The sequence below is a fragment of the Macaca nemestrina genome, chromosome 13, assembly GCF_043159975.1.
Source record: "Macaca nemestrina isolate mMacNem1 chromosome 13, mMacNem.hap1, whole genome shotgun sequence".
NCBI classification, from domain to species: Eukaryota; Metazoa; Chordata; class Mammalia; order Primates; family Cercopithecidae; genus Macaca; species Macaca nemestrina.
The window spans coordinates 65,618,226-65,633,314 of NC_092137.1; the positions used below are offsets into that span (position 1 = coordinate 65,618,226).

Here is a 15,089-nt window from a genome sequence, read left to right on the forward strand (position 1 = left end):
TTTTAGTAGAGACGGGGTTTCACCGTGTTCGCCAGGATGGTCTCGATCTCCTGACCTCGTGATCCGCCCGTCTCGGCCTCCCAAAGTGCTGGGATTACAGGCTTGAGCCACCGTGCCCGGCCTACAAAAATAATTTTTAAAAAAATTAAAAAAAAAGAAGAAATCATCAAAGACATACTAGAAAAAAATTCTGAGTTAAAAATCTGATTCTATATATGAAAGGGCTCACTGAGTTTCAGGAAAAATTAATGCCATACACAAGCCAAAGGGTTTAATGACAAGATCATCCACGTTTAAAAAACCATTACTGATGAACAAAAACTGGTCAACACTCACACAGGTCTTTTTCACAACAGTAAATGTCAAGAAACAAAGGTCATCTATACAGGACATTCAGAGGGAAATGTTGGCCAAGGATTCTGTATTCCGCCAAGTCATTGGGTGTGTGTGCATGCAACAAGAAGACATTCTGGCTTATGCAAAGCTCAAAAAATAAAAATCACTTTTGTATTCTTCCTGGGTACAAAATCCTCTTGCCCTTCCAGTCAACTCATATTCACTGAGAAGATTAAAAATGCTGAGTTCACTGCTGACTTCGGACATTAATGGGAATGCCTTACAACCTTAAGAGGAGAGAACACTCAAGAAATTTACTCTGAATTCATTGGAGAACTCAAGGAAATGGATGAGACATATATCCATTTAACCAAATGTTTGGGCAGTTATCTTACCTTTTTCTAATTGGATAAAAAAGTTTTTTCATGTGAAACTGTAAAGAAGGATAAGGTAAATCTGTATGTATTCACACGCAAAGATGTCCAGGATATATTTTTAATTAAAACAACATAAACAGCTTTCAGAGCAATCAATATAGGTAGAATACATGACCCTATTTTAGTTCCCCTCCAAAGGGAAAACACACATGTACACATACACAAACACACACACACATACATCTATGTATAAATGCACAGAAAAAAGTCCAGAAGGACACAGAGTGGTTACCTTTCATGTGACAGAGGAATGTCAGGAGTTGAACTGTGTCCCCCTCCTACACCCCAATAAAATTCAAAGGTTGGAATCCTAACCTCCAAGACCTCATAATGTGCCTATTTGGAGATAACATCTCTATTTGGAGATAATAAAGTTAAAATCAGGTCATCAGAGTGGGCCCTAATCCAATATGACTGCTATCCTTGTAAGAAGGGGACATTGGGACACAGAGACATGCACAGAGGGAAGATGATGAGAACAGGCCTGGAGAAGATGGAGATGTGCAACCCAAGGAGGGAGGCCTGGAGCACATCCTGCCTTGGCAGCCCTGCAATACCCTACTTTGGACTTGCAGCCACCAGCCTGCGGGACCACAAATTTCTATTGTTTAAGCCACCAAGTTTGTGGTATTTTGTTATGGCAGCCCCAGCAAAACGAGACTGGTATTTTTATATTGTATGATATTTTACTTATTTATTTATTTAGAGACAGAGTCTTGTGCTGTTGCCCAGGCTGGAGTGCAGTGGCTTGATCTCAGCTCACTGCAGCCTTCGTCTCCCAGGTCCAAGCATTTATTGTGCCTCAGCTTCCTAAGTAGTTGCGATTACAGGCGTGCGCCACCACGCCTAGCTAATTTTTGTATTTTTAGTAGAGACGGGGTTTCACCACGTTGGCCAGGCTGGTCTTGAACTTCTGACCTCAAGTGATCCACCCGCCTCGGCCTCCCAAAGTGTTGAGATTACAGGCATAAGCCACTGCACCTGGCCTGTATGACATTTTAATAACTACATATGTTACTTCTATAATCACAACCCCTTCTTAAAAAAAAAAAAAAAGAGACATAATGAGGGGGAAAGGGTACCAGGTATGATCATTACATAATAACTGCCTTTTTCCTCCTTTATAAATACACATGCTTTCCCCCACAGCACCAATAGCACCAGGGGCTGCTCCAGCTGAGGAGATGGGGCAGGCCCTGTTTTGCACAGTCACAACTGGCATCTGTTCCTACAAAATGTTAACAGGATCATCTCCCTTCATTCCATGCGCCTAGTTCAGTGCTTAACAAAGGAAGAGTCGTTTTTCTAACCATCTCACCCCACGAATTGGAAAGACCACAGGCTTGCAGTGAGGATGACTACATCGGCGGGCACTTTCACGAGCATCCTCCCCACACCCCTTGCCCCTGCCATTCACACAGATGGCCCTGTGAGTGCCTGCTCCAATGCCACAATACACAACTAACAAAACCCAGCCTGTGAGGCCTGTAAAATAGAACTCCTCTAACAATACTTTTTTCCCCTGGGAAGCGTCCTGCTTTTCTGGGAGGTGTCCACCATTCAGGGGAGCGGGTGGTGGACCAGCATCAGGGCAGCAGCAGGGAGGAAGAGCAGAGGCTTGACTTGCAAGAGGCAACCCCCAAAGGCCAGAAAAGCGGGGTGGAAGGTTCAGGCAGGCAGTCCTCTGGAGACAGTGCTCCGATCCAGGACAAGTGCCGCTGAGAAGGACACTGCCCTCTGGGTAAAACTGCTCCCACAGAGGCCACTGGCTTTTTCCCAGTTGCATGCATTGGCTCCCAGAAACCCAGCCAGCCTAGTGCACTTCTGCAGCCATCCCTGGAGCCATGAACATCCCTGGAGGGGTTGGCAAGAAACTGAAATCAAATTCAGATCAAATAGAAGTTAAGAAATAGAAATCTCAGCACACAGGATGTAGATCTAAATACTCACAACATATTGATAATGCGCTTCAGCCTCCTGTGCCTTGAAAGAGGCTGTTCTCTCGAGTTCCCGATGTTTCCTCAGGGCCTCAGAATAAAAAAGGGACTGAGAAAAGAACCAGCATTTTTGGAGCACCTGCTGCGTATCCCACTGTAACTAAAGCATACCGTTTAACCTTCATGCCAGCTGAGGGTAGGTATTATCCCACTTGTTAAATCTGAGGAAACTCAGAAAGGTGAAGTCACTTGCCATGGCAGAAAGGCTGTCCAGCGACCTTGATGGAGTTAGGTGTAGTCGGTCCTCTGTATCCATGTTTTCTGCATCTGTGGATTCAACCAACCTCACATCGAAAATATATTCATTTAGGCTGGGCGCAGTGGCTCATGCCTGTAATCCCAACATTTTGGGAGGCCAAGGTGGGTGGATCACCTGAGGTCAGGTGCTTGAGACTGGCCTGGCCAACATAGTGAAACCCTGTCTCTACTAAAAATACAAAATTAGCCGGGTGTGGTGGCGGGTGCCTGTAATTCCAGCTACACGGGAGGCTGAGGCAGGAGAATCACTTGAACCCAGGAGGCAAAGGGTGCAGTAAGCTGAGATCGTAACACTGCACTCCAGCCTGGGCAATAAGAGCGAAACTCAGTCTCAAAAAAAAGAAAGAAAAGAAAATATTCATTAAAGTGTTTTAATAGAGGTTAAGAAAAAAACAAAACAGGCCGGGAGCAGTGGCTCAAGCCTGTAATCCCAGCACTTTGGGAGGCCGAGATGGGCGGATCACGAGGTCAGGAGATCGAGACCATCCCAGCTAACACAGTGAAACCCCGTCTGTACTAAAAAATACAAAAAAACTAGCCGGGCGAGCTGGCAGGCGCCTGTAGTCCCGGCTGCTCGGGAGGCTGAGGTAGGAGAATGGCCTAAACCTGGGAGGCGGAGCTTGCAGTGAGCTGAGATCCGGCCACTGCACTCCAGCCTGGGCAACAGAGCGAGACTCTGTCTCAAAAAAAAAAAAAAAAAAAAAAAAAAGAAAAGAAAAAAACAAAACAAAAAAAGGGCCAGGCATAGTCGTTCAGGACTGTAATACCAGCACTTTGGGAGGCTGAGGTGGGAGGATCTCTTGAGCCCAGGAGGTCAGGACCAGCCTGGGCAACATAGTGAGACCTCCATCTCTATGAAAAAATTTAAAAAACAGTTAACTGGGCAAGGTGATATGCACCTGTAGTCCTAGCTACTCGGGGGGATGAGGTGAGAGAATCACTTGAGTCCAGGAGGTCAAGGCTACAGTGAGCCATGATTGTGCCACTGCACTCCAGCCTAGGTGACAAAGTGAGACCCTGTCTCAAAAAAAAAAAAGGGGGGGGATGGTTGAACATGTACAGACTTTTTGTTGTTGTCATTATTCCCTAAACAATACAGTATAACAACAATTCACATAGCATTCACATTGTATTAGGTATTATAAGTATGATTTAAAGTATACAGGAAGTGGGAGGTTGAGGCTGTGGTGAGCAGTGTCGCACCACTACTCCAGCCTGGTCAACAGAGTGAGACCCTGTCTCAAAAAAAAAAAAAAAAAGGATACAAGAAGGAGGATGTGTATAGGTTATATGCAAATACATCAGGGACTTGAGCATCTGTGGATTTTCTATCTGCAGGGTGTCCTGGAACCAATCCCCCATGGATACTGAGGGTTACTGTTCTCTCTCTACATGTGCTTCCTCACTTGTAAGGTGGAAAAGAATCCCGTATTCCGCAGAAAGTTAAACATGACGTTGGTAGTATGCCTAGTTCCTGGCCTAGCACATACGACACCAAAGACAAGCTATACTTGAGACAGCCTGAGGGCACCCCAGAAAACCAGACGGACAGGATAAAGCTCTTGACTGTCGCCCACTTGTCAAGGCCACCAGCAGGGAGGGAGGGAACAGAGGCATCAGAGTGAGGCCTGGTTCAGGAGTTGGCTAGCCCAGCTCAGCCTGGTTCAGCCCTTGCCTCCTGGGACCACAGGTTACCTGTTACTCACCCTAAGCTTCAGTTGCTTAACTGTGACACAGGGATGACAGGAGAGCCCTGTCTTGCAGGGAGCATGAAGGCAAGTGAGCTTGCAGGACTCTTTCCCCACTCCTCCACGTCCTCCTCTCCCTTCCTAACTTCCAGCATCTCTCCATGCTTCTTACCTTTGCCAGTGGCTTGGGGAAATCACCACCTCTAGGAAGAGTTAAAACTGAAATGATACATAGGGCCCCTCCTATATATCTCCTTTTAAGGGCCCTACTCCTTTCTCTAGAGAAACGTTTTTCTGTGACCCTCAAAAGACCTCATACTTTATTTCCTCCTGGGGATTGTCACTGTAGCTCTGGAGCATCCAAAGAGTCCATTTGGAAAAGGAAAGTGGGCCAAAGAGAGCTGCTCGGAGGGGACCAAGCATCTTACAGTGTTAACTGTTTTCTGCAAGAAATTGTCCTCCAAACTACACACACACACACACACACACACACACACACCCCTACACACACACACACACACCCGAGCATCTTACAGTGTTAACTGTTTTCTGCAAGAAATGTCCTCCAAACTACACACACACACACACACACACACACACACACACACACACACCCCTGAGGTTCAGCAGGGATCAGTGGAAAACAACTTAGAGGAAGTACAGCTGTTCCCTCGGAGGAGCGCTCACTGGGGAAGCCAGGCCTAGGAAGAGGGGGTGTTCCTGGGCGGTGGCCTGCAGCCTTCCTTTCACTGAGGCATCCGAGCCCAAGGAGCTGCAGTCTCCCCTTGGGAATATGACATAACCATAGGAGGAAAGGGCCTTGAAAAAACAGACTGGTGTCCACATGTCCTTCGGCACAGGAAGCCCTGTCCCATCCTGTATGTGGGAACTCCAAGATCTGCCAACGCTCTAGCATCACCCCGTCTCCAGCCAGACAAATACCCCAAAGCCAGCGATCTGATAGGATGTGTTTATATTTACACGGTACATTTTAAAGCAATGGCTACATTGGTCATACATATTAGAAACCATAAAAAAAAGTTAAGAACTAAAATGTACATCATACACTTGTATATATATTTTTTACACAGAGGTAAAAAGGCTTATTATAAAAAAATCAATACAACAGGGTTTTTAGTATACAGGTAAAGAATGAATTATGCTTCAGGCACTTTAATTTGTTAATGTGAGCAAATAGCTTGGGGGGTCGGGGAGGCTTCTGGACAGAAAATCTTTTGGTTAATGTTTTGTTACCACAGATACAAAAATAAAATCTGAATAATTTCTCTCAAATGATTGATGTCAGTATGGCAAAGCTGACTGGGAAAATACTACACACTGTCCAGCTGCAGTGTGGCAATTAGAGAGACGTATTTACATAAATGTCCCCATGGCTGTCTTTGTGCCCTTAACCGATGCCTTCGCAAACCAAAAAGTATACGTGGAGTAAGATTTGCTAGCATAACTCTTAAAAGGGTGGAAAAGGACAAGGGGTGAAAGGAGAGAAACAGGTTACAACTAAATAGAGGTGACAAACAAAAAACTGCCAGGATATGTGCGTTCTTATTGAAATAAATAGGGGCACTCGAACTGAGGTCTAAGGAAATGAACATTAGTGTTGTGCTTTGTAGAGAAGAGACCCTAGAGAAAGACCCCAAGGAGGTGCCTCTGGGTCGGGGGCAGGTGGTCTCTCAACAGCACTGGAGGCTGGCTGAAGGTTTTCTAGATGTTCTCCAGGCATGGATGAGGTTCTCTTTTCTTCCATCAATCCAGATGGACAGCTCTCTGCTCCTTTTCCAAACTGGAAAGCCTAAACCAGTTACTCCAACGAATGAAGACGTCACTAACAGACTCATAAGCACACTGGGTATTTACACCGGTAATCTACTAAAGAAACGTGATGAGCTTGCGGACGAGCTGGAAACAGCCCCAGGAAGGTGAGCACAGCTAGCACTTGCCCAGTATGATTGACAGACTGGAAAAAAGTCCCTTTCCTTGAAGACTGGTGTCCTGTGTGCAATAAAGGAGTGGGGAAAGGAAGTGGGGAGCAGGCCACGTCTTCGGATGGCCGTTACCACAGAAAGATAGTGGCAGGAAGAACAGCCGGCGTCCACAAGCCCGTCCCCGGTGGTCTCCACGAGGTTCTGATTGTACTATGCTAGGTATAGGTAACCACTCTTCACTTTTCTTCTTTCTTCAATAAGAAGATTTGGCTAATCCTTGCGACATATTAGAAAAATACTCTTTTCCAGCTATTAGAAGCCTCCTCAGAAGCCTCCTCCGTGGCAAGGCGACAGGCAGAACCAGTTGGCTGACCTAACCACCTGTGCACCTAAAGTGGCGAGTCTGGGTTTGGAGTTGCAGGAGAAAGACACTTAGGCATTGGAAGGGTTTTTACATATGGCCTTGTTTTTTCCCCAAGTATAAATGAGGAATTTGGTGATGTGAAATCGAGTCCAAAAGGAAAACAAAAACATAAACCCATGAAGAAAATGCAACCCACCACTCTTCATGACATTTAAAAATCCCCTCTCCCCATTAATATAAAATAGCCAGGGGTTGGGGGGAAGCTCCCTATGGTTTTATTCACCATAACCTTCGTGTTTCTCAATTGGAACTTGTTCGTGGGAACACTGGTTTGTGTTTGAGGAAACTATTTGGTTTGCAAAACAACAAGCAAAATTTCTTACTTCACTAGTATCCTATTCTAATATTGCTAAATTTTTAGAAGTGGTGGCAACACAATTTAAAAAATGGTCTACTTTAGGGGTAACGGGGAGGCTCATAGAAACCTGAAATCCCCATTCTAGCCCTGGTCCAAGAGGATGCAATGCAGTTTAAGGAATTTTCCTGATTCTCACAAGTTAATCTGAAGTTAAGGCTCAATTCTCAGTCTATTATGGGTGAGTGTTTTGCATCAGTGAATCATTTCAACAGATTTTGGGGGGGCAGAAAATGATGATGGGCTAAAGATAGAAACTGCAGCTTACATGGGAAATTTGGCTTTAGAAAAGTTAAAGCGATATTGTTTTGTGGTACAAGTTTGTTAACTAGCTCACCTCCTATACATAATAACTGACTGTAGGCTGAGATACTTCTGTTGGGTTTCATCATTCTCACATCCCATTTCCGCAGAACCAGATGCTTGCTAGCGACAGGCAAGGTGAACCAAGAGAAAGAAAGTCTTCGACGCTCTTGGAAAAATCAATTACAAAACCCACCGAAAATCAGCAGTTCCAACTGCAGACTCCTTTGAACTGGAAGAGGCGGGGGAGGAGGAAACAGGAAATCAACACATGGATGAGACAGTTAGCTTGGTTACAGATTGTTAATAGTACAGGAGTCTGTGGCGAAGGTTCCTTCCTCAGAACACTGTGCGAGCGTGTGTGTATGGGTGTGGCTGCTGCAGTGTGGGCGGCGGGGGGAGTGGAGAGTCTACCCGGCAGCGTCCCTGGCTGGAATGGTGCCTCAAGGTACCAGGGAGCTGGGAGGTCTCTTGCCCTCCTCGCTCCTTGGAGTGGAAGGGAGCGGGGGAGAAGTTGAGGGTATGTAAGAGACGAGTTCCCCTGTGGCTGCGGATGGAGGAGGGAGAAGGGAGGGAAACTGAGTCACGCGGCCGCTTTGTGCTTCCCGCCACAGCACCTACACATCACTCCGCAGTGGTAGCAGGCCCGAAGGGGCAGGTAACAGCACATACAGGGGGCCAGGAAAGACAAGGCAATAAGAGCCATCCACCGGAGGCAAAACTTCTCGTCGCTAGTATCGCACGAGCAAGGGTCTGTATAGTCTCCCTCGGGGTCCGACATACAGTGATAGAGCATGCTGTCCGCGCACCACATGCAGCTCACCCGGCGGATGCAAGTTCTCACGGAGTCGGGCGCGTCCTGGCAGTGACCCCTGCGGTTCTCCTCGTGGTTGAACATGTCCCTGCAGTACACGCACCGCGAGCGCTCTCCGTCCTCCTTCCGCCGCCGCGACTTGCCCCGGGACGGCTGCGTCTTGATCACGCTGCCCCCGCGGCCTTTGGGGTCCTCACCGAGGCCAAAGTCTGAGGAGTCCACGTAGGGGTAGTTGTAGTCGTGCTTGGGGACCTCGCCCTTGGCGAAGCGCACGTAGGAGGAGTCCGCGTCCTCCGAGGGGTCCGGGTACTTGCCCCTGACGGGCGCGTGCCGGTAATCCTCGTACCCCGTCATCCAGATCTTCTCCCGGGGGTTGATGCGCACGATCTCCTCGTCGTCGTCCGGGAAGCTCACCTGGCGGTAGGGCCTTGGCATCGGCTGTCCCGTGAGAGAGGAGACATTATTTTACAGCAGTGGCCAAAAAACCAACATACAAAAAACAAAAAAACCCCACCTTCTCCCTCCCTAGTCGTCCAAAATGCACCTTTCTCAAGAACTCCCCCACGGTGCTCCGTGAAGAAACAGACCCCTCCTGAAACTACTGAATATCCTGTCGTCCAGTCAAAGATGTATTTCAAAGAGTCTCAATCCATTACTGGGCCAGGAAATCAATTTCGTGGGTTGAGACCAGCAGTATTTTCCCTTTCTGGTGACGCACTGCCATACAGGCAGGGGAGTGTGCATATGGCAGGGGCACAGTGTGATGCGTTCTCAGGAGCATGGCACACTCAGATCAAGAGGCAGAATAGGACCTGTGCCCCAGAGTATCTTCCGCCTCCCTCAGGGCCCTCCTAGCCCCAGTGTGAGGGCTACACTGACTTCTAAAGGCTTGCAGTACTTTTGCCTATTTTTGTACAGTATGTTCTCTTTTGTAAGGCTGGCTTTTTGAAAGTTGAAATAGAATAAGGACACTGGAGTGCCATACATGTTATAAGGTTAAGTCCTGTTTTACGAAACTTCATTATCCATATGTGCACAGTATGTCCACAAAGGATCACAACAGGAGATGCATTTCTCCCTGTGGGTCTCTCCTTCAAGAGACAGGGGACACTAGGAAACACGAGGCTCACTCTGTCATCTGGTTGGGAAGATAAGATGCAGACAGGAGAAGGATAGAGTGAAGGCTCCGGAAACTGTCTGAAGTTCCACTCCTGCCAGGATGTCACAAATAGTGAGAGGCCAGACCAAGAGTCACACCCTCTAGAAACCTGCAAATCTAAACTGCATTCTCCCTCAGGGTGGAAGAGGCTTTTCTCTGCAGTTAGTTCTGCTACAGGCTGCAACCCTGCCTTGTCCACAGCAGCAGACAATGAATAAATATTTATTAAGTACATGCACATAACCCTGGCTCACCCAGGGCCTCTCAGTGGAGGCAGAGAACTGAGACTTCTTGCTTTTGATGTACTTTGGGCAGGAAGGTTTTTCAGGGGCTGAGGAACGTGGCTCTGGAGTGGCCCACTGCAGTCAAGTGCTGACATTTTCTAGCTGGTACCTAAGACTCAGGTTCCCTTTCTGTCAAACTGCATAGGATTGTTTTGAGAATGAAGAGAAATAATCTACACAGGGTGTCAGCTCACAGCCTCGCTCACAGGATGAACGTGATACCTGTCGCCATCACAGTCATTATCATATTGTTATAGACCTGATCATGTGCTTATTAGATTTACCCATCACTTCCTGCCAGAGGGCAGCAGGGCCATGAACCACACAGTTTGCCTTAATTCCTGTCAAATTCTTGGTATCAGAGTTGCCTAGATTTTTGAAACTCACGATTCAGAAGGATTTCAAAACAAGTCTCGGAAACTGACACAGGCTTTATTAATTCTTTACTTTGGACAGTAAGGAAAGTAAAAAAGTTAATTTCCATCTACTGATACCATAATGTGATTTTTATTTATTTATTTATTTATTTGAGATGGAGTCTTGCTCTGTTGCCCAGGCTGGAATGCAGGGGCGCGATCTCGGCTCACTGCCAGCTTTGCCTCCTGGGTTCATTCTCCTCCCTCAGCCTCCTGAGTAGCTGGGACTACAGGCACCTGTCGCCATGCCCAGCTAATTTTTTGTATTTTTAGTAGACATGGTGTTTCACCGCATTAGCCAGGATGATCTCGATCTCCTGACCTCGTGATCCACCTGCCTCAGACTCCCAAAGGGCTGGGATTACAGGCGTGAGCCACTGTGCCCGGCCAATAACGTGATTTTTAAATAGGACACTTTAATCCCAAAATACTAGGAAGCACAATCTAAAATAATTTTTTAAAAAAGAGTCAAATCTAGTTTCATGTTAAAAACAAAACAAAACAACTAACTGCCGTTTTTTCTCATTTAAAAGCAGCCTAGTGGCCACAGCACCCCACACAGGCACCAGTCCATGCCCCATGATTTGGGAACTTGCTCTGCAAAGCAGCCACTTGGTAAATATTTGTTGAACTACTGAATTCTGAGCTCCAGCTACATCTGCCTGAGCAAGACTGGGCCTGTAGCCTGTAAGGCTGGGGGTCGAGCCAAGTCTGCAGCATTCCTTAGTCCTGATTGTGGCTCTGGGCTTCCACACAAGCGGGGAGGCCCTATGGACAGAGGAATGCAGGAGGCAGTGTAGCCCCCTGGGTGAGAACAGGCTTGGATTTGAATCTCATTCCATCAGATACTCCACCTCTCTAAGCCTCAGCTTCCTCATCTATAACCTGGGGCGGCTAATGACTTGCCTTGTGGGGCAGTTTCTGAGGATTAAACCACATAAAGCATATAAAGGGTTTGGCAAGGTGTCTGGCACACAGAAAACACTGGATGAGGCTGAGGTGCCACCACCAATGCCACTTTCAGTATGAAGTGGGGGTAAAAGCAGGAGAGCAGGAGAGGCCTGTGGTCATGGAATTTGGCTGAATAGGAGGGGAAAGAGGCCATTCCAGAATCAGAGGCACCACCCTGATGCCCTCAGAGGAACAGGGCTCTGCTCACCTGATCGAGGTGATAGTGGTCCGTGGGGTATGAGTCGTGGAGGTGGCCCAGGGTATAAATCCTCCGGTGCTCACAGGATGTGGGAGAGGAGATTGTCCGAGTAGGTTGCTCTCTCTTCTGAGAGGAATTAGAAGAACTGTCTGTAGCTGTCTGTGTAGAGGGAGGTAACCAAGAGTCAATTTAAAAACAACAACAAAAACCCCATGTACCAAACCTAACATGCACTATTCAAATATTACGTATTCCCCCGTTGTGACATCTTGCTGGTCTTCCCAAAATATTGAGCTTGTCTTGGCTACAACAGGAGGACCCCTGAATGGCTAGATTGTCTAAACACAATGTGGCTGGCTCAACAGGCAGAGAAGCCCAGCCACCAGACCCTGGAAAGGTGGCTTTTTCTTAAATGTGGGAATAGTGACCAGATGCAGGGGAAAGGCTGGATATACCAGGCGCCCCAAAGGTGTGTTCTAGTTTGATCAAGAGTGGTTACCCTGGCCAGGTGTGGTGGCTCAGGCCTGTAATGCCAGCACTTTGGGAGGCCGAGGCAGGCAGATCACCTGAGGTAAGGAGTTCAAGATCAGCCTGGCCAATATGGCAAAACCCTGTCTCTACTAAAAATACAAAAATTAGCCAGGCATGGTGGCAGGCGCCTATAATCCCAGCTACTTGGGAGGTTAAGGCAGGAGAATTGTTTGAACCCAGAAAGCAGAGGCTGCAGTGAGTTGAGATTGAGTCACTGTACTCCAGCTTGGGTGACAGAGCAAGATTCCATCTCAAACAAAAGAAAACAAAACAAAACAACAATAGCAACAACAACAACAAAAAACGAAACATAAACAAAAGAATGGTTATCCCATTTGTGGCCCTGGCTGAGAGGTATTATGGCAAGCTGGGAAGATGCACAGAGGCAAAAATGAAACCCACATGTTTATACTGGGGGGAAATCTCCACCTGGGAGAGTCTCAGAGGTAAGGATACCTCTGGGGTATCTGGAGTACTGGATTTCCAGGAATAAATTTTGTATCTTTGGGGTTGGGAGCAAGACTTGGACGTCACTTTAAACTGGAAGTGAGATGGATGACTGCATAGAAGAACAAAGGCCACCTCTGTGAAGGGTGAGTACAGAGCTGTTTTGCCCACTAGAGATGTCAACTTAAGACTGGAGTCTCCGTAACCATGTCTTCGGAAGATGATTAACTATCAGTGCGCACTGTACAAGCAGATCCCACAGGCCCCCAGTATACCACCTGATATGGTTTGGCTGTGTCCCCACCCAAAACTCATCATGAATTTGTGGGAGGGACCTGCCGGGAGGTAACTGAATCATTGGGCAAGTCTTTCCCGTGCTGTCCTCCTGACAATGAATAAGTCTCAGATCTGATGGTTTTAAAAAGAGACGTTCCCCTGCACAAGCTCTTTTTCTGCCTGCCGCCATCCGCGTAAGATGTGACTTGCTCCTCCTTGCCTTCTGCCATGATTGTGAGGCTTCCCCAGCCATGTGGAACTGTAAGTCCAATTAAACTTCTTTTGTAAATTGCCTACTCTCCAGTATGTCTTTATCAGCAGCCAGAAAATAGACTAATACTCTCACCTGAGACACAACCGAGCAGGCCAGGTGACCCCAGGTGGTGGTCATACTCCACAACCCTCTGGGCCCAGGGGCTATCCAGGAGCCTTGTTAGATGCAGCTGGCAACCATCTTTAAAACCAGGGCCCCTAGAATTGCTACCCTTCCTTCTGCGTGCTTAGAGTGACATATCCCTCTACCCTACCCTCCACAATTCCCCAACTAAACAGATGAAAAGAAAAGGTTTTTCCTGATATCTAGATGCTCTCTTTCTGGCAAAGCTACAGGAACTTTCCCTTGGTTATTGTTTTTTACTTGTATAGTCCTCTCATCTCATTTGCATATATATATATTTAAATTTATTAATTTATGTATTTGAGACAGGATCTTGCTTTGTCACCCAAGCTGGAGTGCCGTGGCACGAACACAGCTCAAGTGATCCTCCTGCTTCAGCCTCCTGAGTAGCCGGGACAATAGGTGTGCACCACCACCCCTGGCTAATTTTTGTATTTTTTGTAGAGATGGGGGTCTTGCCAAGTTGCCCAGGCTGGTCTTGAACTCCTGGGTTCAAGTGATCCTCCTGCTTTGGCCTCCCAATGTGCTGGGATTACTGCCATGAGCTACCATACCTGGACTTGTCTATTATTTTACATGCTTTTGTTAGCTATCATAAATCATTTTAGGGACAAGATCAAAACAAATAGACTTATAAAAGTTCTTTTTATCCTCCTCCCATTTATAAAGTAATACATACTCAGAAAAATAGCACAAGAATTTAGGAAAAACACACCTATATTTCCATTATGCAACATAAGCACTGTTAGTTTTTAAACCTTGGTCCACACGTGCAGCATCTCTCTGGGGACCCAACCCTCCTGGATTTTTCTCTACTTGGGTTTGGTCTATGCCATGCATGGCTGATGCCTGTTTCTGATCCCCCAAGCCATGGTGACTAATTTCTTTTCTTTTTTTTTTTTTTTTTTTGAGACGGAGTCTCACGCTGTTGCCCAGGCTGGAGTGCAGTGGCGCGATCTCGGCTCACTGCAAGCTCCGCCTCCTGGGTTCACGCCATTCTCCTGCCTCAGCCTCCTGAGTAGCTGGGACTACAGGCGCCCGCCACCGCGCCCGGCTAATTTTTTGTATTTTTTAGTAGAGACGGGGTTTCACTGTGGTCTCGATCTCCTGACCTTGTGATCCGCCCACCTTGGCCTCCCAAAGTGCTGGGATTACAGGCTTGAGCCACCGCGCCCGGCCCATGGTGACTAATTTCAATATGAACACACAGTGCTCTCTGAAGCAATATAGAGAGATTTTTGACAGAGAGGTCAGAAAAGCAGCTGTCTCCATTTCTGTAATCAAGATCTAAGGGTCCTATAAGCCTTGAATCCTGGCACTGGTGTGGGGAAAGGACTTGTCTGAGGATGAGAACAAGAGAAGCCACCCTTAGACCCTTTGAGCTGCTGGATCCAGCCAAGCCTGAATCCTGATCCACTCTAGGATGTCCCAGTGATGAAAACCAATTCTCTTGTAACTTAAGCCAGAATATACTGGGTTTGTCACTTGGGTGCACTTTCCCTTCACTTTAGATTCCTTCCTGTGGCAGCAGTCCCACAGGCACCACACTCCTGGCTTCTCTCTAGCCCTTACTCCTCCCCAGCGTCCCTCCTCTTCCTCGCAAACAGCTCTTCTTGGTGTTGTATGTGTGAGTGCTAATGGTGTGCCAGGCCCTGAGCTACATGTGGACACAGTTCCTCAGCACAGCCAGCAGGTCACAGGTAAAATATCATCTCCACGTCACACACTGGCACTAAGGGACTCTGAGAGATGGGGAATCCAGGCCATGGCAGCACAGAATCACTGGCAGAGCTAGGACTGAAATGCAGCCTCCCTGACCACAAAGCCCAGGGAGATTTCTAATAGGCCCCACACACTGCTGCCTCTCACACCCA

General features: G+C 47.3%; 1 protein-coding gene and 1 long non-coding RNA gene across 4 annotated transcripts in view; both read right to left on the reverse strand.

The window, feature by feature from the left end:
• Positions 1 to 817: 817 nt before the first annotated feature.
• Positions 818 to 3,700, reverse strand: LOC139357881 (uncharacterized). Its single transcript, XR_011611827.1, has 2 exons — positions 2,724 to 3,700; positions 818 to 2,627 (listed from the first exon to the last, which is right to left on the reverse strand). It is a non-coding gene; the product is annotated as an uncharacterized lncRNA (long non-coding RNA).
• Positions 3,701 to 5,672: 1,972 nt separating this feature from the next.
• Positions 5,673 to 15,089, reverse strand: part of LOC105465162 (sprouty related EVH1 domain containing 2) — a 126,249-nt gene continuing 116,832 nt past the window's right edge. For 2 of the 3 annotated variants that reach the window (XM_011713436.3, XM_011713437.3), the window contains exons 5-6: positions 11,574 to 11,723; positions 5,673 to 8,993 (exon numbers count right to left, since the gene is read on the reverse strand). In XM_011713436.3, coding sequence (XP_011711738.1) covers positions 8,325 to 8,993; positions 11,574 to 11,723 — 819 coding nt within the window. In that variant the 3' untranslated portion in view covers positions 5,673 to 8,324. The remainder of the gene's footprint in view (positions 8,994 to 11,573; positions 11,724 to 15,089) is intronic. The other variant, XM_071076828.1, reaches the window with a different exon arrangement.